The sequence below is a fragment of the Prionailurus bengalensis genome, chromosome B2, assembly GCF_016509475.1.
Source record: "Prionailurus bengalensis isolate Pbe53 chromosome B2, Fcat_Pben_1.1_paternal_pri, whole genome shotgun sequence".
Lineage (NCBI taxonomy): Eukaryota > Metazoa > Chordata > Mammalia > Carnivora > Felidae > Prionailurus > Prionailurus bengalensis.
The window spans coordinates 31,791,944-31,816,233 of NC_057349.1; the positions used below are offsets into that span (position 1 = coordinate 31,791,944).

Consider the following 24,290-nt stretch of genomic DNA (forward strand, 5'->3'; position numbering starts at 1 on the left):
GACTTTGAAGCTAAAGGAATCTAGATCCACTCCTAATCAGCAGTATGACCTTGAACTTGTTACTTAACCTTCCTAAACCTCGTCTCCTTCGTCCAGCTTGCAGATAAGAGATGCAAAAACGGTTGACACATAGTAAGATTAGCGATTATTAAGAGACAATGCACGTGCAGACAGCCTGAAAAGCATAAAATACTCCATAATGTAAGCAGTATGCCCTCTGTGGGTTCGAGGCTCCTAAGCCAGCTCCAGTATTAGCGCCCAGGTACCGAGGAGGTAGGGTGAAGAGGGGGACTGCAGAGAAAACTACTCTGAACCTCGAATCCCCACCGTCGGGCTCCCATGGAGCGCCAAGTTGCACCCACGGTCCCTAAGTTTGGTGAAAAATGACAAAAATGACTGGGGAAGGGGCAGACGCGGCCACCCTCACATTCGCGGGAGGGATCCAGCTCCCACTCGAAAACGCCGCACAACCAACCGCAATCACAACTATCCAGTAGGGGTTAACTAGTGCGCTCCCCGCTGCAGTCGCTAGGGGGAGCTCGTCTCGTCCCTCGCCCTAAACGGGTCCTCGTTTGCGCACGCGTGATGCCTTTCCTCCAGCGGTTTGCCCCCACACCAGCTACGTTCGAGCGGCGCGTTCCAGGCCTTTTCCGACTTAAAGCCCTGCGGCTAGGGGCCGACCGGAAGCCCAGAGGAACTACTGCTAGAGGAGGGGTGGGTAACAGAGGTGGAAGTGAAGCCGGAAGCGTGACTAACCAGGCGGCCTCCCCAGGCTGGCGAAGCAGGAAGGACAAGGTGCCGGCTTGGCGGGGTGTGGCCTCGGGAGGCGGAGGGCGCTGCGATTGGCCCTCGGCTGTGGCGACGGCGACGATTGGCCCCTGAGTGCGGAGGGAGGTGAGAAGGGTAGCGGCGGTTGGAATTCAAAAGTGGCGGGTGTGGCGCTAGGCTGGTAATCGCTGGAGTTCGGAGCGCGCGTCCCTTGTGTCGCGAGCTGGCGAGAGAACGTGGGTCCCAGGAGTTCCGGCGCCCTGTCCTCTTCTATTGTGGTCCCCTGGCGCGTGCGGCACGGTGCTGGACATGGAGCCGCAGGTGAGTAAGAGCCGCCTTGGATCTCCTGCCCCCGATGCTGACGAGCCCCTGGCTCCCGGCCGGCCTTGGTCCTGCCGGCTTGGAAGGCGAAGGTCCGCGCGTCCCCACGCATTGGAAAGGGGTGAGGGAGGGAGAAGGCAGGGAGCAGCCCCAGAAAGTCTGAGTGCACGTCTGCCTGCCCTCCTCCAATTTCAGGGAGTCTCAAAACACCTTTCCTCGTTTTCGTGTCTCCAGGATTTACCGTTTCGAATTCTCAGGATTGTCTGACTGGTACCCACTTCTCCATTCGTACCGACGATTGCAGTCCGTGATTGAGAAGGCAGAGTCCTGAGATTCCGTTTACCTCTGGGGAAATGGTGCCTGAGGCCAAATCCCTGCTGGTGTTCTTTCCTGTCCTCTCCTGGTTGCTGCCGCTTCGGAGTGTAGAAAGGGGATAGAGGGAATGGGGTAATCTGAACTGAAGGACTCATTCTCTTTCCTTCCCCAGAGTTTACAGCGATCTCTGCCCCATGAGGCTGGTTGACTTAGTTTCTTATCAGTGCCGCTGCACCCCACAACCATCTGCAGCCTCCCCTGTCCAGTGGAGAAAGATGTGTGACAGCCAGAGTGTACTGACTTTTGGTGCCAGAAAAAGGCTCCTCCCTGGATGCTCTGTTTGTTCGTATTTCACATTCAGAGTTTTCTAGAGTCAAGTTTCAACCTGAAGAGAGACTCTTTGTGTCCTGACAACTAAAGAGCAGAGCAGTATGATGTGACAGCGAAAAATAGTAGAAGCCTTCTCATATGTATGCGTAGAATATTTACTGAGCACCTATTATGTACCATGCCCAGTTGTAGATACTTGGGATGCAGCAATAAACAAGACAAATCCCTGTCATCTCTATAGATGCTGTTCTATGGAAAGCTGTTATTTTATGGGGAGACAGGAAATATGTCATAAGTTATATAACTCTCTTAGAAAGTGGTAAGTGCTGGGGGCACCTGGATGGCTCAGTCAGTTAAGCATCCAGAGTCTTGATTTTGGCTCAGGTCATGATCTCATGGTTTGTGGGATCAAGCTCCATGTGGGGCTTGGGATTTTCTCTCTCTTTCTGCCCCTCTCCCCGACTTTTGCACGTGCACGCTCTCTCTCTCAAAGATAAACAAACTTCTAAAAAAGTGTTAAATTCAATGGAGAAAAGGAAAAATCTGAGCAGATTAAGAGGGAGGAGGGGAGGCCAACTGTCAGGATGGAGTATTAAATAGAATGGTCTTGGTAAGCTCCATTATGAAGAAGGTGAGCCTTGAATAAAGCTTTGAAGGAGGTAAGGGACAAAGGCTAGTGGATATTGAAGGAAGAGCAATCCAGGCCGAGGAAATCTACTAGAGCCAAGTCCTAAAGAATTGTAAAACAAAGCTAAAATGGAGTGAGCGAGGAGGCAAGTTGTTGGAAGGGAAGTCAGAGAATGGAGAGTGGGATTGTTGACCCCACTGCTTCTTGTAGGAACCATTGTGAGGGCTTTGACTTTTACTCTGAGAGAGATGGGAAATCACTGGATGATTTTAAGCAGAGATAAGATCTGTGTTGCCACATTGAGCGTAGAGGTAGGGGGTAAGGATAGAAACAAGGAGAACTGTGAGGAATACAGCAGCTTTTCTCAACTTCTGTACTACGGACATTTTTACTGTGGGGGCTGTCCTGTACATCGTCTGATGTTCTCAGTGTTCCTGGCCTCTACCCACTAGATGTTGGTAGCAGCTCCCACCTAATCAATGACAAATTGTCTCCAGACGTTGCCAAATGTCCTGTCGGGAGTAAAATCACCCCCAGTTGATAACCAGTGGCAAGTGATAACCTGAGAGATAATGGTGACATGGATCAGGGTAGTAGCAGTGGAAAGAGTAACACATGGTCAGATTCTGTCATCCTTTGCTGGCATTAGATATGGAATGTAATGAAATGGGAGGCCTTGGGGGTTTTTGGCTTGAACAACTGGAAGATGTAATTATATTGACTAAGATGGACAAAGCTGTAAGAGGAGTGAGTTTGAAGGGGGCTTGGATGTTAGGAGGTGAGTTTGGATGTAAGTTTGGCATATTTATTAGACTTCAAGTGGACACATTGAGAAGACAGTTGCAAGGTCTGGGCTGGAGATATAAATCTAGGAGTGGTCAGTATATGGATGGTATTTAAAGCCATGAGAGTGGACTGGAATGTGGATAGAGAATAGAAAGACCACCATTAAAGTTTGTAGAGATGAGGAGAACCTTCCATGAGAGATGGGGAACCCAAGAGAGGATGGTCTCCTGGAAGCTAAATGAAGGAAGTGTATTAAGGAAGAGGGAGTGAGTAGTTGCATCAAATGCTGCTGATGGGTCAAGGAAAGGGAAGATGCAGAGTTGACTTAGCAACATGAGGAGAGTGACCTCGTGACCTTGAGGAGAGTGGTTCTGGTGAAATGGGGAGAGTGAAGGCCTGATTGGGATGGGTTTAGGAGAGAATCTGGACATAGTGAATGCTACGTAGATAGCACTTTTGAGTTTTGCTGCAAAGGGCAACAAAGAAAAAACTAGCAGGGAAAGTAGAGTCAAGAAACTCTTTACAACAATAGCATGTGTTGTAGCAGGTAGGAATGATCCAGTGGAGTGAAAAGTCGATGGTGTAGAGGAGAAAAGGAAGGATTGGTAGGGGTCTCTCTTAGTAGATGAGGAGAGTAGGATCTGATGTGCACGTTGAGGGGAAACATTTCTCTTATGCTTCTCATTGTGGAAAGTTGGGAGTCATTGTGCCTGGCTTTATATTATAGACGGAAGAAAAATAAACACTAAACTCTTTGGAGTTTTCCTTAATAAATAAGCCTTTGAATACATTTTTCAGAGCCCACACAAATTCCGGGGAGTTAGGTCTTTAGTAGATCCATTGTGGCAGTGTAGAGAGAACAAAGGGCATTGGTTATAACAAAATTCAGTGTGTAGCCTTGGAATACTTAAAGAAAACTTTGGTTTTAACACTACATTTGGGGGCATCTGGGTGGCTCTGTTGGTTGGGCATCCGACTCTTGATTTTGGCTCAGGTCATGATCTCACAATGGGTGGGATTGAGCCCTGCATCAGGCTCTGTGCTGACTGTGCAGAGCCTGCTTGGAATTCTCTCTCTCTCTCTCTCTGCCCCTCCCCTGTTCTTGTGCACACTGTCTCTGAAAAAAATAAACTTAAAAAAAGATAAAATAAAAAAAATACATTTGATTAATCTAAATTGATTAAAAAATGTTCTTTGTGTACATACATTTCTGTAGGCAACAGAACAAAAAATGACACCTCCTTTTTTTGGGGTGGGGGCTTTTTATTTGTATAGAAGACAATGGTTTGGATATATCAGTTTATTTAAGTATTCCCCTGTTGGTAGACATCAAATTTCATTCCTTTAAAAATGTATTGAGGTGCACCTGGCTGGCTCTGTGAACATCCTTGAATATATCACATTCTCTGTGATGTTTCTTACAACTTTATGTGAATCTGCAGTGATTTTTTTTAAATGTTTATTTGTTTCAAGAGAGGGACAGAGTGCAAGTGGGGAGGGCAGAGAGAGAGGGAGAGAGAGAATCCCAAGCAGGCTTCGTGCTGTCAGCGCAGAGCCCTATGTGGGGCTCAGTCTCATGAACCCTGAGATCATGACCTGAGTAGAAATCAAGAGTTGGATGTTCAACCAACTGAGCCACCCATGCACCCCTGAGTCTGCAATGATTTTTAAATGAAAGCTTAATTAAAAAACAAAAGAAAACCAGCCCTTCCTCTTGTTCTCTTGGTTGTTGGAACCATGACAGGCATCTTGGTGTCCACTCGGTTTCCCCCATCTCCCTCACTGCCAAGCCAGCTCCTAGTTAGGTCAATACTTGGTTTCCAGTAATCCAGCCCCTCCTTTTCATTCCCACTGGGAACAGAAAGACCACCATTCAAGTTTGGAGAAATGAGGAGAACCTTCCATGAGAGAGGGGGAACCCAAGAGAGGGTGGCCTCTCTCAGATGCATTTCTTTTTAGCCCTTAATCTCCTAAAACAGCCCCTCTTGACTGACTTCTATGAAAATTAAGCTCTTGCCCCACTGCATTCTTTACATCTAATGATTAACTTCTCTCTGTTGCATCCGGAATAGTGAGAGATGTGTATTTCCTTGGGAGAATTAAGAAAGTGGATCGTTTTTTTAGAGCCTAATTATCTTGTACTCCAGTTTGGAAAGGCTGCCCTAGACAGTAAGCTCCGGGAGGGCAGGGATTTTGTTCATTACTCTTACCCCAGCTTCTAAAACAATGTCTGGTACAGAGCAGTCTTGCAATAAATCTGAGTGCCACAAATCCTTGTTGAATGAAGGACGAAAGGAGTGATGCATACTCCCTGCCTGTCATAGCCCTCATCTTCTGCTTCCATTCATTCTTCACATTGCTTCACTTGCTTTTCTGGTACAAATCTAGTCATATTAGTTTCCTGATTAAAAATCATCAGGGTCCCTCTTGCCTTCAGTAGACACTTGTCGTCCTTATCATGGCATGCCAACTGCCATAATCCTTGCCTTCACCTCCCCACTTTCTGTGCACACTCCATGTGTCAGCTGAACACAATAACCTGACATTCCTTGTGTGCACCCCCTTCCTTGCTTTCTGCCTAGGATGCTCGTCCTTGGCCCAAGCCATCAGGCCAACTCATCCTCAAGGTTTTGACTAGAAAGACTTTTTAGAAGTGTTCTCTGACACTCTCCCCATCTGAACTATATGCCCATCCCCTCCCCTGGGCACTTTTTATGATAGCACTCAGTAAAGTTTTAATGCTCTCTTTAAATGCTTCTCTTCACCATTTTCTATGAGCATTTTGAGGGCAGGGACCACATCTGGTGGTTTGGTTACTCCCAAACCCAGAGCATTTCCTGGCACATAACAGGCACTAAGTAAATATCGAGTGAATGAAGTAAGCTGAAAGAGAAGATGCCTTAGAAGTAAAAGTTAACTCTTCTGGGGTGGCTGGGTGGCTCTGTCGGTTAGCTGTCCGACTTTGGCTCAGGTCATGATCTCACGGTTTGTGGGTTCAAGCCCCGCGTGGACCCTGTGCTGACAGCTCAGAGCCTGGAGCCTGATTCAGATTCTGTATCTCCCTCTCTCTCTGCTCCTTCCCCCACTCACGCTCAGTCTCTTGCTCTCAAAAATGAAATGAGATGAGATGAGATGAGATAATAAAATAAAATAATAGTAAATAAAAGTTAACTCTCATGAAGATCAGAAGTTGTTCTGTATACATGGTGTTCTCCTGATCGTGGGATAGGAGTAGGGTTTGCATAGGAAGGACCTGCGTTTAGCACAGAAACGTTCTGTGTCCTCAGAAACCCTTTAGTCCTGGGCAAACTAGAATGGTTGGTCACCCTAGACAGGAGTAGCCGTGGAGTGGACAATCCCCAGGCACTGAATTGAGATGCTTTGGAGAGGCACTCTCTTTCTTTCCCACTGTCCCCACCTTTTACCTGACTTTGGTGGTCTCCAAACTGGGTCATGCTACTTCTGAGTCTTCTCCATGCAAGTCAACCTCATTATTTTTTATAAATAGACTCTTTTGTATATTTTTCACATGCCCAATCAGAAGCTGTATCTGGTTCTCCACATATGCAAGGCTAAAGACTAAACTCTTCCCTAGGCCTGGCATCACAGCCCTAGCAGTTAAAAACATGGCCTCCGGAACCAGACTGTGTAGATTCTAACCCTGGCTCTGCCCTTCACTGGCTGATGACCTTAGACAAGCTATTTTCCCTCTCAGTGCCTTCCTTCTCTCATCTGCAAAATGAGGCTAATAATAGCACTTCTCAGTGGGCTGCTGTAAGGATTAAGAAGCTGATACAGATGAAGTATTTAAAACAATTTCTAAAATGTTACCTGCTCCTCCCATCTAGTCTTCAGCCTTATCTTTCTTCCACTCTCTCCCTTATGATTCTCCATTCTAGCTCAAAGAGCCCGTTGGTCTCCCAGCCGTATCATGTGCGTGTTTGAGGTTTTGCCTTCTGAAAACAATGTCCATGTCTTTCTGCTTATTTAAGTAACTACCCTTAAAGTTAGCTGAAGTTTAGCGTCGTCTGTCCAGCTTTTCCCTTAGAGATTTCTCCCACTTTTGCATTATGTCCCACTTCTCTCTTTGCCTTTTGGCTGGCACATAATCTGTGGGCCCCAGTTTGTGCCCAAGAGGTACTCAGTGCTTGTTGGTGGTTAAGAGTTTGGGTGGGGGGGCCAAGAAGGGGAGTTCCTGGGACATTTGGGTTCCAGGAAGTTGTCTAAAGCTTCTCTCTTTTCCCAACAGAGGTCCCCCTTGTTGGAAGTGAGGGGGAACATACAGCTAAAAAGACCCCCGGTCAAGGCTCCTTCTCGGCTGCCTCTTCCGGGAACCAGGTTTAAGAGGGGGCCTGACCAGATGGAGGATGCCTTGGAGCCTGAGAAGGTAAGCTGGGTTTGGAAAGCTTTACATGTACATGTATGTGTGTGTGAGAGAGAGGGACAGAGAGTGTGTGTGTCTAACTCAATCAGGGAGAGTAAATGGACCCCATTCTTGTCTTTCTCCAGAAAAGGACACGAGGCCTGGACACAGTGACCAAAATTGCCACATCCCGCCCCAGAGCACCAGCCCTCACCACAGTGCCACAGACACAAGGCCAGACCACAGGTGGGCTCTAGGGGTGGACAGAAACCAAGGGAACGGAAGTCCAGTGCTCTTCAGATTTCTTTCAATTTTAGCATATTTTGAATAGGTAATATGTTTCACTTGTTTCAAAATTCCAAAGGCACAGAAGTCATTATTATACAGTGAAAAGTCTCCCTCCTACCTCTGTCCCCCAGCCACCAGGTCCCTTCCCCAGGAGCAACTGTATGTCCTTCCAGGGGTGTTCTATCATGGACATGTCTCCAATATTTTTTACATAAATGGTAGCATACTTGACATGTGGTTCTTCCCCGTGTTCTTTTTTTGCTTATCTTGGTCCAACTTTTTCTTGGGGTATTGTGTAATTCCTGGTCCTGGGAAGGATACCTTTAGAAGCTGGCCACACTTCAGGGAAGAGGGAAGCTGTCTTATTTCTAATCCTCAGAAAATGCAACTCCTCTGCCCCTGGCCCAGCCAGAGTTCACACCATCCTGAGTCTGGTTGTTCTTTTTGCTCTCCCCCATCTCCTGACAGCTCCAAAAGTTCCCAAGAAGACAGGACCCCGATGTTCCACAGCTGTTGCCACAGGTAGTAGTGCTTCAGAGCTGGGACTGAGAAGAGATTTGGGGTGTGTGTAAAGGGAGGGTGTGTAAAGGACACCCGTGCTGATTCCGTACGTTAACTCCCCAATTCTCTAGCGCTGAAGAATCAGAAACCAGGCCCTGCTGCTCCTGCCCAGAAGCCTGGAGGTAGGTGACAAACATAACCACTAGGTGAGGGGCTGGGACAGGGAACAGAGGAGATGGTGAGTACCCCAGAACATCCATTTGGTCTCCTCCCTGTCTGGAGGGGAAAGAGATATAGCAGGAGGTGTGGAGGCCTTAAAGCCTAGGAGGGAAGAGAGGCAGAAAGCCAAGGCCTCCCTGACCCTGCCCTTTCTGTGCCATGTTAGCGGCTGCTCCCGTGCTGGGAGGGAGGAAACCCACCAAACGTCCGGCCTGGGACTTAAAGGGTCAGTTATGTGACCTAAATGCAGAGCTGAAATGCTGTCGTGAGAGGACTCAGACATTGGACCAGGAGAACCAACAGCTACAGGACCAGCTCCGGGAGGCCCAACAACAGGCCAAGTCCCTGGGGGCAGAATGCAGGACACTGGAAGGGGAGTTGGCCAGGGCGCAGGCCCAGGCCGAGCAGGGCCAACAGGAATTGGGGAACCTAAGGGCCCGCGTCCTGGAGCTAGAAGAGCAGCTGGGCACACAGCAGGGCTTGGTGCGAGAGCTCCAGAAAGAACAGTTGGGGTTGCAGGAGGAGCGAAGGGGACTGGCCGCCCGGCTGGAGGAGCAGGAGGTAAGGACCACCTTCTCACCAAATGCTAACCCTTCTTTCTGGGTTACCCTGAAGTCTCTTTGGGCTTAGGGTCCCTGCCTGCCTTTCTTTGGCAGTACACGTCTGTCCTCTAACCTCCACCCCAGCCCACCCCTGACTGTGTCTTATTTCTGCCCTGCTTCTCCCTGTCCTTCTTGCTTTCATAGCTCCCACCTGGATCTGTGTCTCCCTTCATCCTCTGTCCCCCACTCTGTCTTTCTCTCTTTCTTTCCTGATCAAAAGTCTCCATGGCAGGGGTGCCTGGGTGGCTCAGTCGGTTAGGCATCTGACTCTTGATCTCGGCTCAGGTCTTGATTTCTGGGTTGTGAGTTCAAGCCCTGCGCTGGGCTGTGCTGGGCATGAAGCCTACTTAAAATAATAATAATAATCGTGGGGTGCCTGGGTGGCTGAGTCGGTTAAGTGTCCGACTTTTGGTTTCAGCTCAGGTCATGATCTCACAGTTTCGGGAGTTCAAGCCCCGACAGCACTAAGCCGGCTTGGGATTCTCCCTCTCTCCCTCTCTCTCTGCCCCTCCCCCCAACTCTGCTGTCCCTGTCTCTCTCAAAAATAAATAAACTTAAAAAAATTTTTTTTAAAAAGTCAGGGTGCTTGGGTAGCCCAGTCAGTTGAGTGCCCAACTTCAGCTCAGGACATGATCTCACAGTTCGTGAGTTCGAGCCCTGCATCAGGCTTTCTGCTGTCAGCGCAGAGCCCGCTTCAGATCCTTTGTCCCTCTCTCTCTGCCTCTCTCTCTTCCTCTCTCTCAAAAATAAACATTTAAAAAAGTTTCTTTTGGGGCGCCTGGGTGGCGCAGTCGGTTGGGCGTCCGACTTCAGCCAGGTCACGATCTTGCAGCCCGTGAGTTCGAGCCCCGCGTCAGGCTCTGGGCTGATGGCTCAGAGCCTGGAGCCTGTTTCTGATTCTGTGGCTCCCTCTCTCTCTGCCCCTCCCCCGTTCATGCTCTGTCTCTCTCTGTCCCAAAAATAAATAAACGTTGAAAAAAAAATTAAAAAAAAAAAAAGTTTCTTTTTATGTTTATTTTTGACACACACACACACACACACACACACACACACACACACACACAGTGTGAGTTGGGGAGGGGCAGAGAGAGAGGGAGACACAGAACCCAAAGCAGGCTCCAGGCTCTGAGATGTCAGCACAGAGCCTGACGCGGGGCTCAACCCCACGGACCGCGAGATCACGACCTGAGACAAAGTTGGACGCTTAACTGACTGAGCCACCCAGGTGCCCCCAAAATAAATAAACATTTAAAACCAAATCTCCGGGGCACCTGGGTGGCTCAGTCAGTTAAGTGTCCGACTTTGGCTCAGGTCATGATCTCACGGTTCGTGAGTTCAAGCCCCGCGTTGGGTTCTGTGCTGACAGCTCAGAGCCTGGAGCCTGCTTCTAGTTCTGTTTCTCCCTCTCTCTGCCCCTCCCTCTCTCACACTCTGCCTGTCTCTCTCTCTCAAACATAAATAAACATTAAAAAAATTGTTTTTAATAAAAAAATAAAACCAAATCTCCATGGCATTCTCTCTTCCTCTTCTCATGTCCATTTGACTCCTTGGTGAGCACCACCTAGATTGAATTCCTTGCAGTTTCTCCGATGCCTCAATCTTCTCTTCAGGCCATTTTGCATATATACTTCCCTCGCTGCAGAATGTTCTTTCTGTTCTCCATCTTTTCCTGGGTTTACTCCTGTACTTTTGGGTGTCAGCTTAGATGTCATTGTCCTTATGCCCCTTCTGGCTCTTCCCACAGCACTCCCTATTCTAGTACCATGATTCCTATTTTCTTCCCTCTTTCTTTACCAGACTGAAGTCCTTGGGGACAGGGACCACCCTACCTCCACCCCTCACCCACTTGTCCTTCTTCCTTGTTGTGTCTCACCCTCTGTGTCCGTTCTGTTCTGGACAGAGGAGGCTACAGGCGTCAGAAGCAGCTCTGTCAGGCAGCCAAGCAGAGGTGGCGTCTCTGCGCCAGGAGGCTACAACCCAGGCGGCCTTACTAGTGGAGCAAGGAGAACGTCTCCATGGGCTAGAGATGGAGCGCCGGCGATTACACAACCAGCTACAGGAACTCAAAGGCAATATCCGTGTGTTCTGCCGGGTCCGCCCTGTCCTTCCAGGGGAGCCCACCCCACCCCCTGGCTTCCTCCTGTTTCCCTCTGGCCCTGGTGGGCCCTCTGATCCTCCAACCCGCCTCAGCCTCTCCCGATCTGACGAGCGTCGTGGGACCCTGAGTGGGGCGCCGGCCCCCCCCACCCGCCATGACTTCTCCTTTGACCGGGTCTTCCCACCAGGGAGTGGACAGGACGAAGTGTTTGAGGAGATTGCCATGCTTGTCCAGTCAGCCCTGGATGGCTACCCAGTATGCATCTTTGCCTACGGCCAGACAGGCAGTGGCAAGACCTTCACGATGGAGGGTGGGCCTGGGGGAGACCCCCAGCTGGAGGGGCTGATCCCTCGGGCCCTGCGGCATCTCTTCTCCGTGGCCCAGGAGCTGGGCAGCCAGGGCTGGACCTACAGCTTTGTGGCAAGCTATGTAGAGATCTATAATGAGACTGTCCGAGACCTGCTGGCCACCGGGACCCGGAAGGGCCAGGGTGGTGAGTGTGAGATTCGCCGGGCAGGGCCAGGAAGCGAGGAGCTTACTGTCACCAATGCCCGATATGTTCCTGTCTCCTGTGAGAAAGAGGTAAGGACTGATGGGCCCTGGGACTGGAAAACGGGGAGGAATGGATCGGGTGGCATCAGATGCAGGTGGATGCAGAAGGGAGCAGGAGAAAGTCGAAGGCTGAGGGGAGGGTACGTTGTGCGGATGGGTCACCACATCAGCATTGGCTGGCGGGCTGGAAGGTAGATCTGTCCGTCGTACAGAACTAGGGAGTGGAGTGACGCGTGTGCCAGGGTGTTCTCCGGCCCCAGCCCACTGCAGCTCAGGCCTCAGCTCCTACTACTCCTTTTGCCCAGTTCACTCTGGCCATGCTGGCCTCCTGGCTGTTCTTTAGCCTGCTAGTCACGTTCTTGTAGCAGGGCCTTTGCCTGAATGTTCCTCTCCCAGAGTGGCTTGCTCCCTCGCTGCCTTAGGAGTTTAAGGTACTGAAGCTGTTTCTGGCCGTTGTGTCTAAAATTGCAACTCTCACCCTACTTTCACATACTCCTTATTCTGTTTTGTTTTGCTCCTTAGTATCTTAGCTATTCTGTGCGTTTTATTTATTTTGTCTCTTCACTGGCTGGAAAGGAAGCTTCAAGAGGGCAGGTGCTGACTCTTGTTAATTGCTACTGATATAGCTACGCGTTGACTCCCTGCCTGCTTTTGCCCCTTGCTGTTCCCCATCCCCAGGTGGAGGCCCTGCTCCATCTGGCCCACCAGAACCGGGCTGTGGCCCGCACAGCCCAGAATGAGCGATCATCACGCAGTCACAGTGTGTTCCAGCTGCAGATCTCTGGGGAGCATGCTGGGCGAGGCCTGCAATGTGGGGCCCCCCTCAGCCTTGTGGACCTGGCAGGGAGTGAGCGGCTAGACCCCGGCTTAACCCTTGGCCCTGGGGAGCGGGAACGCCTTCGGGAAACCCAAGCCATTAACAGCAGCCTGTCTACCCTGGGGCTGGTCATCATGGCCTTGAGCAACAAGGTGGGCATGGGGATGTTGGCAGGTGGGACCTGGGATGGTTTGGGGCTGGTCATGCTGAACCCTGTCCTATCCTAATCACCTATCCCCCTCAACTCTCAAGGAGTCCCATGTGCCTTACCGGAACAGCAAGCTCACCTACCTGCTGCAGAACTCTCTGGGTGGCAGCGCTAAGATGTGAGTGAAAGGGACAGACGGATAGAAGAGGTTGGGTGGAGGGGTGCCTGGCTGGATCAGTCAGAGGAGCATCTGACTCTTGATCTTGGGGTCATGAGTTTGAGCCCCATGTTGGGTGTAGAGATTACCTAAATAAATAAGATTTAGAAAGGAGGGGGCATTGGGTGGAGACTGTGATGCTGGGGTCAGGGGCAGGAAAATGGAAACCTGGTCCAGGCTCTACTCAGTCACTGATGCTGGGGTTCGGCCCCCTCTCTTCTCTCCACAGGCTCATGTTTGTGAACATTTCCCCTCTGGAAGAGAACGTGTCCGAGTCCCTCAACTCCCTACGCTTTGCCTCCAAGGTGCAGTTACCACCAAGCCCAGGCCCTGTCAGGACCCCTGGGTGGTTGTAGGCTTCTCCATTCTGACCCTTCAGTCCTTTAGGCCAAGGGCACATTCATCTGGAAAGGATTTGCATTTGTCAGGCATCCGGGGCACTACCTCTCTAGATTCATTTTTAACTATTGGCTTTTAGGTTTTTTAATTTTTAAAAATAGGTAGTTAAAAGGTCAAAACTATATAAAAGCTATATACAACAAATGAAGTTTTACCAGCACCCCTGTCTACCCCTTTCTCCCTACCTGCCCTATCATTTTTCTCATTTATCATTTTACTTATCCTTTCAGTGTTTCTTTTTGCAAATATAGGCAATATGCATGTGCTTATTCTTTTTATATAAAAGATCTCTCTCATATACATATGTGTGTGTATATATATATGTATCTATATGTGTGTGTGTGTGTGTGTATGTATGTATATATATATAGTTCTGTACTTTGTTTTGCTTATCAAGACAGCCCCAAGATTAGTCCCCACTAGTACACAGAGATCATTCCATTATTTTTATGTCTGCCTAGGACTCCGTTGTGTGGCTGCACCAAAGTTTATCCACCAGTTCCCTCTACTGGACACTTGGATTGTTTCCACTTTATTTCTATTACAAACAAGGCCATGTTGACTAACCTTGTACATATGTCATCTTGTATTTATTTAGTTATACCTGACCATCTTTTTTTTTTTTTTTAATGTTTATTTTTGAGAGAGAGAGAGACAGAACATGAGCAGGGGAGGGGCAGAGAGAGAGGGAGACATAGAATCTGAAGCAGGCTCCAGGCTCTGCGCTGTCAGCACAGAGCCTGATGCGGGGTTCAAACCCACAAACAGTGAGATCATGACTGGAGCCGAAGTCAAACGCTTAACTGACTGAACCACCAGGCGCTCCTGACTATCTTTTTTTTTTTTTTAATGTTTATTTATTTATTTTGAGAGAGAAAGTATGAACAGGGGAGAGGCAAAGAAAGAGGGAGAGAAAGAATCCCAAGCAAGCAGAGCCCGACCCCAGGCTTGAACCAATGAACTGTGAGATCATGACCTGAGCTGAAATCAAGAGTCAGACACCTAACTGACTGAGCCACCTAGGCACCCCAGTTATATCTGACTATCTAGGGAGAGATTCCTGGAAATGGGATTTTCTGGACCAAAATAGACATTTTTTTTCAGACCATTCCAAATAGTGTGAATTCAGGCCCCAAAACACACTTAAACATTAGGTGGAAGGAGGGCCGTGCCATGAATTCTCTAGGAGATTTATGCTCCCTGCACTAGAGTTAAGTCAGAAGGTTTCCATACTGTTGGTCTCTGGAGGGTAGTTTTTTCTCTGGCTATTCCCTTCCTGAGGGTTCTGGCTTTATTCAGGATCTCTGGTCAGGCGTGCCCTTCTGCTGTACTCGGGCTTACCCCAGTGGACATTGGTTGCTCCCATGGGAGTAGTCAGGTCCTTTGGCACCTTGCCCTGGTCTTCTGCTTTGATCAGGATTTCCTTTGCTGTCTTGCAAGTTTGATTAAAGTTCTGTCAACATCATTAACAGCCAAAGCATAAACTCTTTACTATCCTCTAATACCCAATTTATGTTGTTAAATTTCACCTGATTGTCTCAAATGTCTTTTATATATTAGGTTTATTCTAATTGGGATCAAAGCAAGGGCCACTCATTTCTTTTTGTTGGATTGTCTCTTAAATTTATTTTAATCTGTAAGAATCTCACGACCTTTTATGATACTTATTTGTTGAAGAAATAGGGTCATTTGTCTGGTAGAATATACCAAATCTGGATTTTGGCTGGTTGCTTCCTTCTTCCATAATTTTTGTTATCTAGTAGATTTAGGGGCTTTGATTAAATTTGAATCAGTCTCACATTTCCTGACAAGAAAACTTAAATGGTGCAGTACACTTTTTGTTGAGGCAGGAGGCACCTAAATATCTAATTGTTCTACTTTTAATGAAATAAAAACGAATCATTGGATTTGGGTGTTATCAACTTGATCTATCCATTTGAAAATACCCTGTTGACCTAGTGATTTCACCTAGTGATTTTATCAATGTTCATACCTAGATCTTCTATTTCATTAGGGAGTTTAATTTTCCCATTCTACACGTAGTAGTCACATTTCTTCTAGAAAGTACTTTCCTTTACCATGTATTATTTGGTTACTCTGAAATTCTGCACATATAGGAAATGCAGGATACATGCTAGATTCTTTATCGATTTCTAGTATTAGAAGTTGATATCTTGGCAACTTCCAAAGGTAACCAAGTGAGTTTTTATGGGGGGTGGGGGAGTATCATTTTACAGATGCTTATGTATTGATATCTATCCTTTGTAGTCATTATTCTTTCTGATGCTCAAATTGCTCCATCTTTGCCCAGTGGGAGCTCCTTTAAGTTGGCTCCTGTGCCCTTTAGACAGGACCCAAGTAGTCTTTATTCTAGATTCACTTTGTACAAATCCTGCCCTAGACTTGGGATTATTTTTCTGAGGAGCCTTGATTCCTAAATGAGTGTTGTTCATGTTTTATCTAGCTTATTAGGAGGGCTTGGGGTCTCTGGGCCACGAAATTGCTGGAAATGGACACTCCATCTCTCTCTGCTCCTGTGTGTGGCTTCCATCCTTCTCAAGCCTTTTCACCTACTCTTTGACTTTGTGTGGTCAGTGGGCATAGAACTAACCATAACTGAGGCCTGTACCTGCCTTCAGAGCCCTTGGTTTCAGTATTTTCTGAGGGCAGCCCTAATATTGGGAGTGGGAGGTGATCTTGGAGAAAAACTGTACTTTTGGCTACTCTGAAAACGTTTTTATCTTGTCTAAACCCCCTGTCCGCAGGTGAACCAGTGTGTTATTGGTACGGCCCAGGCTAACAGGAAATGAAGACTGATCCAGATCCTGTGTGTGTGTTTAGGGATGGGGATGGGGCAGCTGAGGGATGCTTTATTGGGGGGTGGGGGGAAGGGGTGCCGTATGACCTGGGTCTATCAAATAAAGAACAGTTTTTTTTGTTTTGTTTTTTTTTTTTGTCTTTTAATAAAGGTTTTATTAGCGATTGCCCAAATCTGTAGAAATGGGAATTGTCCACTCTGCCAAGTATTTGTGCTCTGCAGGGCAAGGGCTTCAGCTTTTCTCCCCATTAGGCCATCCCCTGGAGTCTAGGTGGCCTGAGGCTCCCATACCCTCCCGGGTTGTCCGCATCTAGGAGATGTGCCCACTAGCCAACCACCGTCATTAGTTTGCCGCCGGCCACCCCAGCCCCACGCGGGAAGTCTCTGGTGGATAAGGGAAGGTGGGAACCCGAGCCCAGAGGCGGGGCTGGCGCGCCCTCCCACAAACTGCTGGCTCTCCCCTCCCGCCCTTTCCCTGCCTTAGCGTTCGAACCGCCAGGGCCGGCCCGCCCGCTGCCCATTGGCTGGCTCTCGGCGGCGTCACTGCCTCGCTACTAGCTCTCCTGGTCTGAGCACCCGCCCTAGAAGCGCTGGGCGGGACGCACGCCCGCTGACTAGCTCGCGCCAACCGGTAACGGCCGCCGCCCCATAGAGGAGGGGTCCAATCCTCCCAGGTGCCGCGCGCGGGAGGGGTCACGCGTGCGCAGAAGCGCGGCGGCGTTGGGGGGGAATTTGCCACGGGGAGGGCGGGGCCGGGGGCAAAGGCGGGAGGAGGGCGGGGCACTCGAGGGAGGAGGGCGTGGCGGGGGCGACGGGAAGGGTGAATGGAGGGCGGGGTCGTGAACTGGGGCGGGGAGGCGGGACTTGGAGTGACCATGGAGGTTGGGGGGGCAGTTAACGGATGTGGCTGGGGCGGGGGCCAGTCTGGAGGCCGGCTGTCGGGAGGGGGGGATTCCCTCCTGCCCCGAAGGCGGGTCTCCCTCCGAGGAAGGGGCTGTGGGGATTCCCTCTCCCTCCGGGTCTTGACTTTCCACCCGCCCCAGCTGTGGAGAGGGCACAGCTCGCTCGGCGGCCTCCAGGCCCGTTGGAGGTGAGGGAGGTGGGGTGAGGTGGTGCCCGCCCCCCCCACCGGCTCCTCCTTCCCCCCAGTCCTCCCCTCCCACCACCCTCCCCCCGAGCCGGTTTGTCCCTCCCCTCCCCTCCCCTCCTTTCCCCCGCCGCCGCCTCCTGCCGCTGCCGCTGCTTTGGCTGCTGCGTCATACGCCCCAGAGCTGCCGGGACGGAGGGGCTGGGCCTGGGGACCCCCCGGCCCTTGCCTGCCCGCCCTCCGACGCCCAGACGTGCCCTCCCCGCGCGGGGGGTTCGCCTCGGTCTCCCACGTCTGCCTCTGCCCGGCTCCCGGCGGCCCCAGCTGTCACTGGTAAGGAGGCGGCGGGAGGCGCCCGTGGGGGGGCAGGGAGCCGGGGGTCGGCGCGCAGGGCGCGGGCGGGAGAGCCTCGCCGCCTAGGCATCGGTTCGGGCTGGGCCGACTCAAGTCCCCTCTCGGACTCGCCGTCATGGGGAGTAGAGACCGGGACTGGGACACGCCCCCCTCCCGGGGCACTCAGGGAAGTTATCTAACCCGGGGGCAGGGAGCCCCGTATTTGAGGGTGACCTGACATAACCTGGCATCAGGTTGATTGTTCTGAATGAGACACGCGGGCCCAGGGAGGCAGCCGTTCCTATTCTGGAAAACATCTCCAGAAAAGGTCCCAAAACACATCTCTGGGTAGCAGAGCACCCCAATTATGATACCTCTAACAGGAGAAGGTGATAGTAGAAACTGAATGGTCACCTTTGCTTCTTCGATCATCGTTTCTCCTACAATCTCAAGGCCAGGATATAGTATCCCAGGGGAGCTCTGGAAGCTGGGAAGCTAGAGAACTAGGTTGGGAGGTGGGGGTAGTTAGGGAGAGGAGAGCCAGGCACCAGAGTTGGAAGAGCTGGAGTCAAGAAGCTTGGGAGGGGGGCTGTGTGATTTCCTATCCAGGTGCTTCAGATTTGGAGTCTGGGGGCACAGCAGCTCGAGTCCTTGAGGCAAAGAAAATTGGGGACAGTTTCTCAACATTCATAACCTTCTCCTATCCCACTTCTGGCTAGGCCCCCCCCAGGATGCAATGGCACAGCCCCCCCGGCTGAGCCGCTCTGGTGCCCCCCCACTTTGGGACCCAGCCTCCCCTGCTCCCACTTCAGGCCCCAGGCCTCGACTTTGGGAGGGTCAAGATGTTTTGGCCAGATGGACGGATGGGCTGCTATACTTGGGGACCATCAAGAAGGTAAGACCTTTTTGATTTCTGACCTAGCGCCTTTCCCCCATTCCCCTTATGTAGTTCTGATTCCTGTTTCATCCCCTGTGCTCATCCATTCCAGGTGGACAGTGCTCGGGAGGTGTGTCTGGTCCAGTTTGAGGACGATTCCCAGTTTCTGGTTCTATGGAAAGACATTAGCCCCGGTGAGACCCTGGGGACCCAAGTGTGTGCATGCCATGGAAAATAGAAACTTGGCTTGGGGGATGGAAAGGGGCTTGAGGACAGGCCCTGCAACACTGTGTTTCCTCACAGCTGCCCTCCCTGGGGAGGAACTCCTCTGCTGTGTCTGTCGCTCTGAGACTGTGGTCCCTGGGAACCGGCTGGTCAGCTGTGAGAAGTGTCGCCACGGTGAGAGGGCGGGACACCTGAATGGTCTAGCTTGCCTCTGAACCTTCCCTCCACCATGGTCCTTATGCCATTGTCCTGGCTGAGTCCCCAAGCCACTGCTCTGGGCAGTGTCCTCAACCCTGTAACCTCATTCCCTTCCAGCACAGGGAGAAACAGCCATGGAGGGGGGAGGCGTGAGCTTTGTAGACAGTGGGTGCTTCAAATACACCCTTGTCTAATCATAAGATTTGGGGCAAATCCCCAAACCTCTAGGAGCCTGGTTCCCTCATCTGTAAAATAAGAGTAATTCACTCACCGCAGCAGGATCGTGGCAAAAAATGAAATGAGGTGGCTGAGACTCTTCCTATCCCAGTATCTAGCCCACCCAGGTATGCAATGCCATAAGTGGTTGGTCTACCCTCAATGTTATCATTATTCAGCTTATCACCAGGACTGCCACGTTCCCAGAGCTCCAGCCCCTGGAGAGGGAGAGGGCCCATCCTGGGTCTGCCGCCAGTGTGTCTTCGCCATCGCCACCAAGGTAAAGGCGCTTTCCTGTGGGAACCCCCTACCCACAGCTTCTCCCCACCACCCCTCTGAGGCGGCCTGTCCACTCCATCTCTGCAGAGGGGGGGTGCACTGAAGAAGGGCCCTTACGCCCGGGCCATGCTGGGCATGAAGCTGTCACTGCCATATGGACTGAAGGGGCTCGACTGGGACGCTGGACATCTGAGCAACCGGCAGCAGAGCTACTGTTACTGTGGTGGTCCTGGGGAGTGAGTAATGAGGGGGGGGAGGTAAGGAATGAGTGATAGAGTAGGGGGGAGGCGGACTTCGGGGAATGAAGGAGAAAGAACAGAGTGACGCGAGTGCCAAAGAGGGCAGGGGGAGGTGGTGAGTAGGGTCCGGGGCAGTGGAGGTGGGGGCAGTGTCTGGAGGTCACTAGGCCTGTGCTCCCCCGCAGGTGGAACCTGAAAATGCTGCAGTGCCGGAGCTGCCTGCAGTGGTTCCATGAAGCCTGCACCCAGTGTCTGAGCAAGCCCCTCCTCTATGGGGACAGGTGAGACTGGGGCAGCCGGGAGCCACGGGGAGCCCTCTCACTCTGCTCCACTCTCTTGGCGCCCTGCCATGCTGTCTCAGATCTGTCCTCTTCCCAAGCTCTGAAGCTTCCCTTCCCTGCGTGCCCCATCCTTGCTCGTGAGTCCTCTATAGTGTGGTAGGTATTATTTTCTCGCATAAGGTGTGTTCTCCCCTTCTCGCCCACTTCCAGGTTCTATGAGTTTGAATGCTGTGTGTGTCGGGGGGGCCCTGAGAAGGTCAGGAGGCTACAGCTTCGCTGGTGAGCTGGTTTGGGGACCAGTGTAACTTCTCTCCGCACCCCCAGGATTTCATCCTGCACACCCCAACCTCCCAGCTTGGGATTTTCTAGGCTCTTTTAATGCCTCCACAACCTTGACAACCCAATATTTCTTCAGGGTGGATGTGGCCCATCTTGTCCTCTATCACCTCAGCGTTTGCTGTAAGAAAAAATACTTTGATTTTGACCGTGAGATCCTCCCATTCACCTCTGAGAATTGGGACAGTTTGCTCCTCGGGGAGGTAAGGGGTAGTGAGGCTTCAGCGATGAGGGTGGAACAAGGAAGTATAAAGAAAGGGGGAAGGGAAGCACCACTGCTCCCCTGACCCCATTTTCCCTCCCCTCCCCCAGCTCTCAGATACCCCCAAGGGAGAACGTTCTTCCAAACTCCTCTCTGCTCTCAACAGCCACAAGGACCGGTGAGTTGGATGGAGACAGGCTCAGAATGAGATGCAGATATGGATATGGAATCCTGGGAGGGAAGGGGCTGCCACCCCCCTGGAAGATCATCTCTGAAAAGTGACAGCGTAAGAAGGGCTCTTTTTTACTGCACTGACCCTGTATCATTTGTCTCCTCACCCCAGTTTCATTTCAGGGAGGGAGATTAAGAAGAGGAAATGTTTGTTTGGTCTTCATGCTCGGATCCCTCCCCCTGTAGAGCCCCTTACTGGAGATGGAGCCCCCACCAGGTCACTGGTCCAGGGAGGATGGGGAAATTCTCAGGGTATCAGTAGGGGGTGGTATATGTATGGAGATGGGGAGGTCTTTGGGGTGTCCGGGAGGGGGCTGGGGGGATAAGGAGGCCTCTTACAGCTTCCCTTCAGGGCAGGGCCCTGGGGGAGGGGTCTCACGTCCCCTGGGGAAGCGCCGGAGGCCGGAGCCAGAGCCCCTGAGGAGGAGGCAGAAGGGGAAAATGGAGGAGCTGGGGCCACCCTCAGCAGTGCGCAATCAGCCCGAGCCCCAGGAGCAAAGGGAGCGGGCTCGTCTGCAGAGGGCACTGCAGGTACAGGGGCAGGGGGATCCCCACGGAGCAAATGGTGGTGTGGGAAGGAATCAAGGATTATCTCTCAGTCCTTTGCTCCTTCTTCTAGGCCTCAGTGTCTCCACCAACCCCCAGCCCTAACCAGAGTTACCAGGGCAGCAGCGGCTACAACTTCCGGCCCACAGACGCCCGCTGCCTGCCCAGGTCAGTGCTCCTTCACCCTCCAACCAGATATGCACCCTTGGAGTCTCTTCTCCAATTATCTACATCCTCTGAACTTTCTTACCCAGAATTATTTCTCCCCCTTGGCTCCCCCCTTCTTGTCTTAGAGAGACTTCTAGAACCAATGTCTGATCCCTAGTATTCTGGGGATGGGGATTCCTTGGGGCTAATGTTTGCGCTCTGCCCTTCTCAGTGGGAGAGGGTCCTATTCCCCTGCTTCAGGTCCTGACTTTCCCCCTCCCCAACCCCAGCAGTCCCATCCGGATGTTCGCTTCCTTCCACCCCTCTGCCAGCACCGCAGGGACCTCTGGGGATGGTGAACCCCCAGACAGGTGAGATTCTACCCCTTTGCCTGTGCCACCCCTCTTCACCTCTATGTTCCTAAGTTCCTCAGTCTCTAACTTGATTGCTTCGTTCCTCTGATCCACATGTGAGCTCCATTTTCAGTCAGTCCTTATCTGCATCTGGACTCACAATTGCCTTCTCTCCCTAGGTCACCCCTGGAACTTCACATTGGTTTCCCCACAGACATCCCTAAAAGTGCCCCCCACTCGATGACTGCCTCATCTTCCTCAGTCCCAGCCCCCTCCCCAGGTCTTCCTAGACGCTCAGCACCCACTTCTCCCCTGTGCCGTAGTTTGTCTCCTGGGACTGGGGGAGGAGTCCGAGGTGGGGTTGGCTACCTGTCCCGAGGGGACCCTGTCCGGGTCCTTGCTCGGAGAGTACGGCCTGATGGTTCTGTGCAGTACCTGGTTGAGTGGGGAGGTGGGGGCATCTTCTGAACAGCCTGCCTCTGCCCACCTCCCCATTCACACACACCGGCACTTTCATACCCTGACCTCTGACCTCACCTACAGCTGGGATGTACCTGGGGAGGTAGGGGGTAGTTCTCTCTACTGCCCAGGCTGGAATCCAGGTGGGAGGATTGGGGGAGAGGCTGTCTCTTCTCTGCTCCCTTCGTGATTCCTGACCCTTCCCCCATCCCTCTTCCCATTTCCTTTGATGTTATTTTGTTACAGCTTTTTAAATATTTTTTAAAATTATTTAACCCCTGGGGACTGAGACTGAGGGCAGGGGGGTGGGGGATGATAAAGGATCCCAGACTCTGTATGATTGAAATAAAGGTAAATAAACAAATCTAGCAGCCCTGGGTCATTCTGGAAGATGAGAACACAGGAAACAGAAGCACTTCTAATCTTCCCAAATTCACATATGTGACAAGAAAAGAGGCAAAAGGCAGAGAGAACCACAGACAGGATTTATTAGGGGCCCAGTTATCACTGCAAGTCAAAGGGCATTGAAATATACAAGGGGAACATGGCGGAACCGGGCTCATCATGGTAGGACTGTGCTGGAGTCCGCAACTGACTCTGTAACCTGGCGCACCCAATGCAAATATGGGGAGTTCCCCTGCTCCACAGGCAATGCGATCACCTCGGCCACTTCGTAAGGGTGCACAGAACTGAAAAAATGGTGGGGGCGGGGGGGAGGAATCACTCAAAGATTTACCTAAAGGAGCCCACTCCCTCGGACTGCCCAACAAGTCCTACCCCACGCCCTCACCCCTACCCACGTCAGAGTTCTCACCGAACATAATCTGTCAAAGCTGGAACCAAGGAACTTCGGGTTTTAATCATCTAAGAAGCAAAGATAAGCATGATTGAATCAGGGGTGGGGTTGATTTCAGGATCTCTTGACGGATAGAAGTCAAAAGGGTTTCAAAAGGGTTTCGCTGGATGGGGAAACGTTTCTCACCATCAGCACTTCACTGTCCTCCTCAAGCTCTCCTTTCCATTCATAGCTGAAAAGGTCAGGGAGACAGTGTTAAGGGAGCAAAGACTGCCCTCAAGGAAAGGCCCAGTCAGCCCCTAGAGTCAGGTTAACCCCCCCCCCCCCAAAGCCTATGACTCACATGGATGTAATCTGAGGGATGAGGTTAACGCAGGCTGCCAGGCGCTTCTCCACCACAGCCCTGAAGGTGAAGAGAAAGCCCCATTCAGAATGCCCCATGACCCGGATTTTTGCACTGGCAGCCAAAGGACAGGGTTCCAAAGCGGGAGATCAGGCAGGAAGCTGCAGGAGTGCACTTCTCTGCCACCTCCAACTCTCTCCCCTCACGATCCTCCTTCCTGGCTCCACGCTAAGGTTCCCACCTGGCGATCTCCTTGGCGACCCTCTCGTTGGGGCAGGTGACAAAGGCTGCAGAGACTGAGCCGGGAACATAGCCTGAGCTCGAGGCCGGCGAGGGCTGGGACGGGGGGCTTCCGGAAGCCATGGTCAGCAGAGCTCGGGGTAGCAAGAGAAGGCGAGAGGCCACAGGCAGCAGCGCCGGCATCCAAAGAAGCGACAGAAGCAGAGCGGCCTGAGAGCACGAAATGAATTCGGTGTCACTCCACAACTACCCGAGGAAACTGCATCTCGTGAACCCTTCGCTTGGATAGACAAGCTCTGCCCTTCCCCTTTTCTGCACCCCGAAGGAAAAGGTCCCTGAAGCTGGGAGAGAAACTTGAGCAATTAAGGCAGACTCGGTTTCCACTCCCTCCTCAGAAGCCAACCTCTAGGATTTGGGGAGCGGGTGGTGGTAGAGGCTGCGAGGACCGGAAGGGGCGGGGCCGGTCACTCACCCCTGCGCCGAACAGGATTGCGGAAGCCCGCCCCCAACTCATGCAGCCTATTGCTGGTAGAGGAGGGTTGAATGTCAAAAATCACACGTAACTCCGAGAAACGACCCCAAACCCAGGAAGAGCGGCCTCTTCTTACCTGGGCAGCAGTCACGTGATAAGAAAAAGCACACCACGCGCCCACAGCGGAAGCCGGACCGAACATCCAGAGCCAGCCAATCCTGGCCCTCACGTGGCCCAGTTTGCCCCTCCTCCTGAAGGAG

At 51.6% G+C, this 24,290-nt stretch overlaps 3 protein-coding genes across 10 annotated transcripts; 2 read left to right on the forward strand and 1 right to left on the reverse strand.

Moving 5' to 3' along the window:
- The first annotated feature begins 880 nt into the window (after window positions 1-880).
- On the forward strand, window positions 881-16,364 carry KIFC1 (kinesin family member C1). Of its 2 annotated transcripts, XM_043591153.1 has the most exons (11): window positions 881-1,089; window positions 7,398-7,535; window positions 7,658-7,757; window positions 8,268-8,321; window positions 8,432-8,482; window positions 8,686-9,080; window positions 11,022-11,801; window positions 12,450-12,740; window positions 12,841-12,914; window positions 13,183-13,258; window positions 16,118-16,364. In XM_043591153.1, the coding sequence occupies exons 1-11, from the start codon at window positions 1,078-1,080 to the stop codon at window positions 16,160-16,162; spliced, it is 2,016 nt and encodes a 671-aa protein (XP_043447088.1). In that variant the 5' UTR covers window positions 881-1,077; the 3' UTR covers window positions 16,163-16,364. The 2 variants fall into 2 exon arrangements, with proteins under 2 accessions (XP_043447088.1, XP_043447087.1); XM_043591152.1 differs by lacking the exon at window positions 16,118-16,364 and having other exon boundaries at window positions 907-1,089; window positions 13,183-13,993.
- Window positions 16,365-17,021: 657 nt separating this feature from the next.
- Window positions 17,022-22,543, forward strand: PHF1 (PHD finger protein 1). Of its 5 annotated transcripts, none has more exons than XM_043591168.1 (15): window positions 17,068-17,590; window positions 18,310-18,485; window positions 18,580-18,661; window positions 18,771-18,866; window positions 19,286-19,386; window positions 19,473-19,621; window positions 19,810-19,905; window positions 20,116-20,184; window positions 20,321-20,444; window positions 20,554-20,621; window positions 20,787-20,891; window positions 21,016-21,205; window positions 21,294-21,388; window positions 21,658-21,738; window positions 21,900-22,543. In XM_043591168.1, the coding sequence occupies exons 2-15, from the start codon at window positions 18,327-18,329 to the stop codon at window positions 22,186-22,188; spliced, it is 1,704 nt and encodes a 567-aa protein (XP_043447103.1). In that variant the 5' UTR covers window positions 17,068-17,590; window positions 18,310-18,326; the 3' UTR covers window positions 22,189-22,543. The 5 variants fall into 5 exon arrangements, with proteins under 5 accessions (XP_043447105.1, XP_043447103.1, XP_043447107.1 ...); XM_043591169.1 differs by having other exon boundaries at window positions 17,079-17,590; window positions 21,661-21,738; XM_043591170.1 differs by lacking the exon at window positions 21,658-21,738 and having other exon boundaries at window positions 17,022-17,590.
- Window positions 22,544-22,649: 106 nt separating this feature from the next.
- Window positions 22,650-24,290, reverse strand: CUTA (cutA divalent cation tolerance homolog). 3 transcript variants are annotated; one of them, XM_043591175.1, is made up of 6 exons: window positions 24,167-24,290; window positions 23,560-23,768; window positions 23,319-23,378; window positions 23,162-23,207; window positions 22,994-23,043; window positions 22,650-22,868 (listed from the first exon to the last, which is right to left on the reverse strand). In XM_043591175.1, the coding sequence occupies exons 1-6, from the start codon at window positions 24,230-24,232 to the stop codon at window positions 22,742-22,744; spliced, it is 558 nt and encodes a 185-aa protein (XP_043447110.1). In that variant the 5' UTR covers window positions 24,233-24,290; the 3' UTR covers window positions 22,650-22,741. The 3 variants fall into 3 exon arrangements, with proteins under 3 accessions (XP_043447110.1, XP_043447111.1, XP_043447112.1); XM_043591176.1 differs by lacking the exon at window positions 24,167-24,290 and adding an exon at window positions 24,031-24,160; XM_043591177.1 differs by lacking the exon at window positions 24,167-24,290 and adding an exon at window positions 23,962-24,031.

Coding starts and splice junctions, on each gene's coding strand:
- CUTA (XM_043591175.1), bottom strand. CDS start 24,232: ATGTTCGGTCCGGCTTCCGCTGTGGGCGCGTGGTGTGCTTTTTCTTAT. Junction 23,769..24,166: donor ATCACGTGACTGCTGCCCAG/GTAAGAAGAGGC, acceptor TCGTGCTCTCAG/GCCGCTCTGCTTCTGTCGCT. Junction 23,379..23,559: donor GTCGCCAAGGAGATCGCCAG/GTGGGAACCTTA, acceptor CTTCACCTTCAG/GGCTGTGGTGGAGAAGCGCC.
- PHF1 (XM_043591168.1), top strand. CDS start 18,327: ATGGCACAGCCCCCCCGGCTGAGCCGCTCTGGTGCCCCCCCACTTTGG. Junction 18,867..19,285: donor CTGTGAGAAGTGTCGCCACG/GTGAGAGGGCGG, acceptor ATCATTATTCAG/CTTATCACCAGGACTGCCAC. Junction 19,622..19,809: donor TACTGTGGTGGTCCTGGGGA/GTGAGTAATGAG, acceptor GCTCCCCCGCAG/GTGGAACCTGAAAATGCTGC.
- KIFC1 (XM_043591152.1), top strand. Junction 7,758..8,267: donor GACACAAGGCCAGACCACAG/GTGGGCTCTAGG, acceptor ATCTCCTGACAG/CTCCAAAAGTTCCCAAGAAG. Junction 8,322..8,431: donor TTCCACAGCTGTTGCCACAG/GTAGTAGTGCTT, acceptor CCAATTCTCTAG/CGCTGAAGAATCAGAAACCA.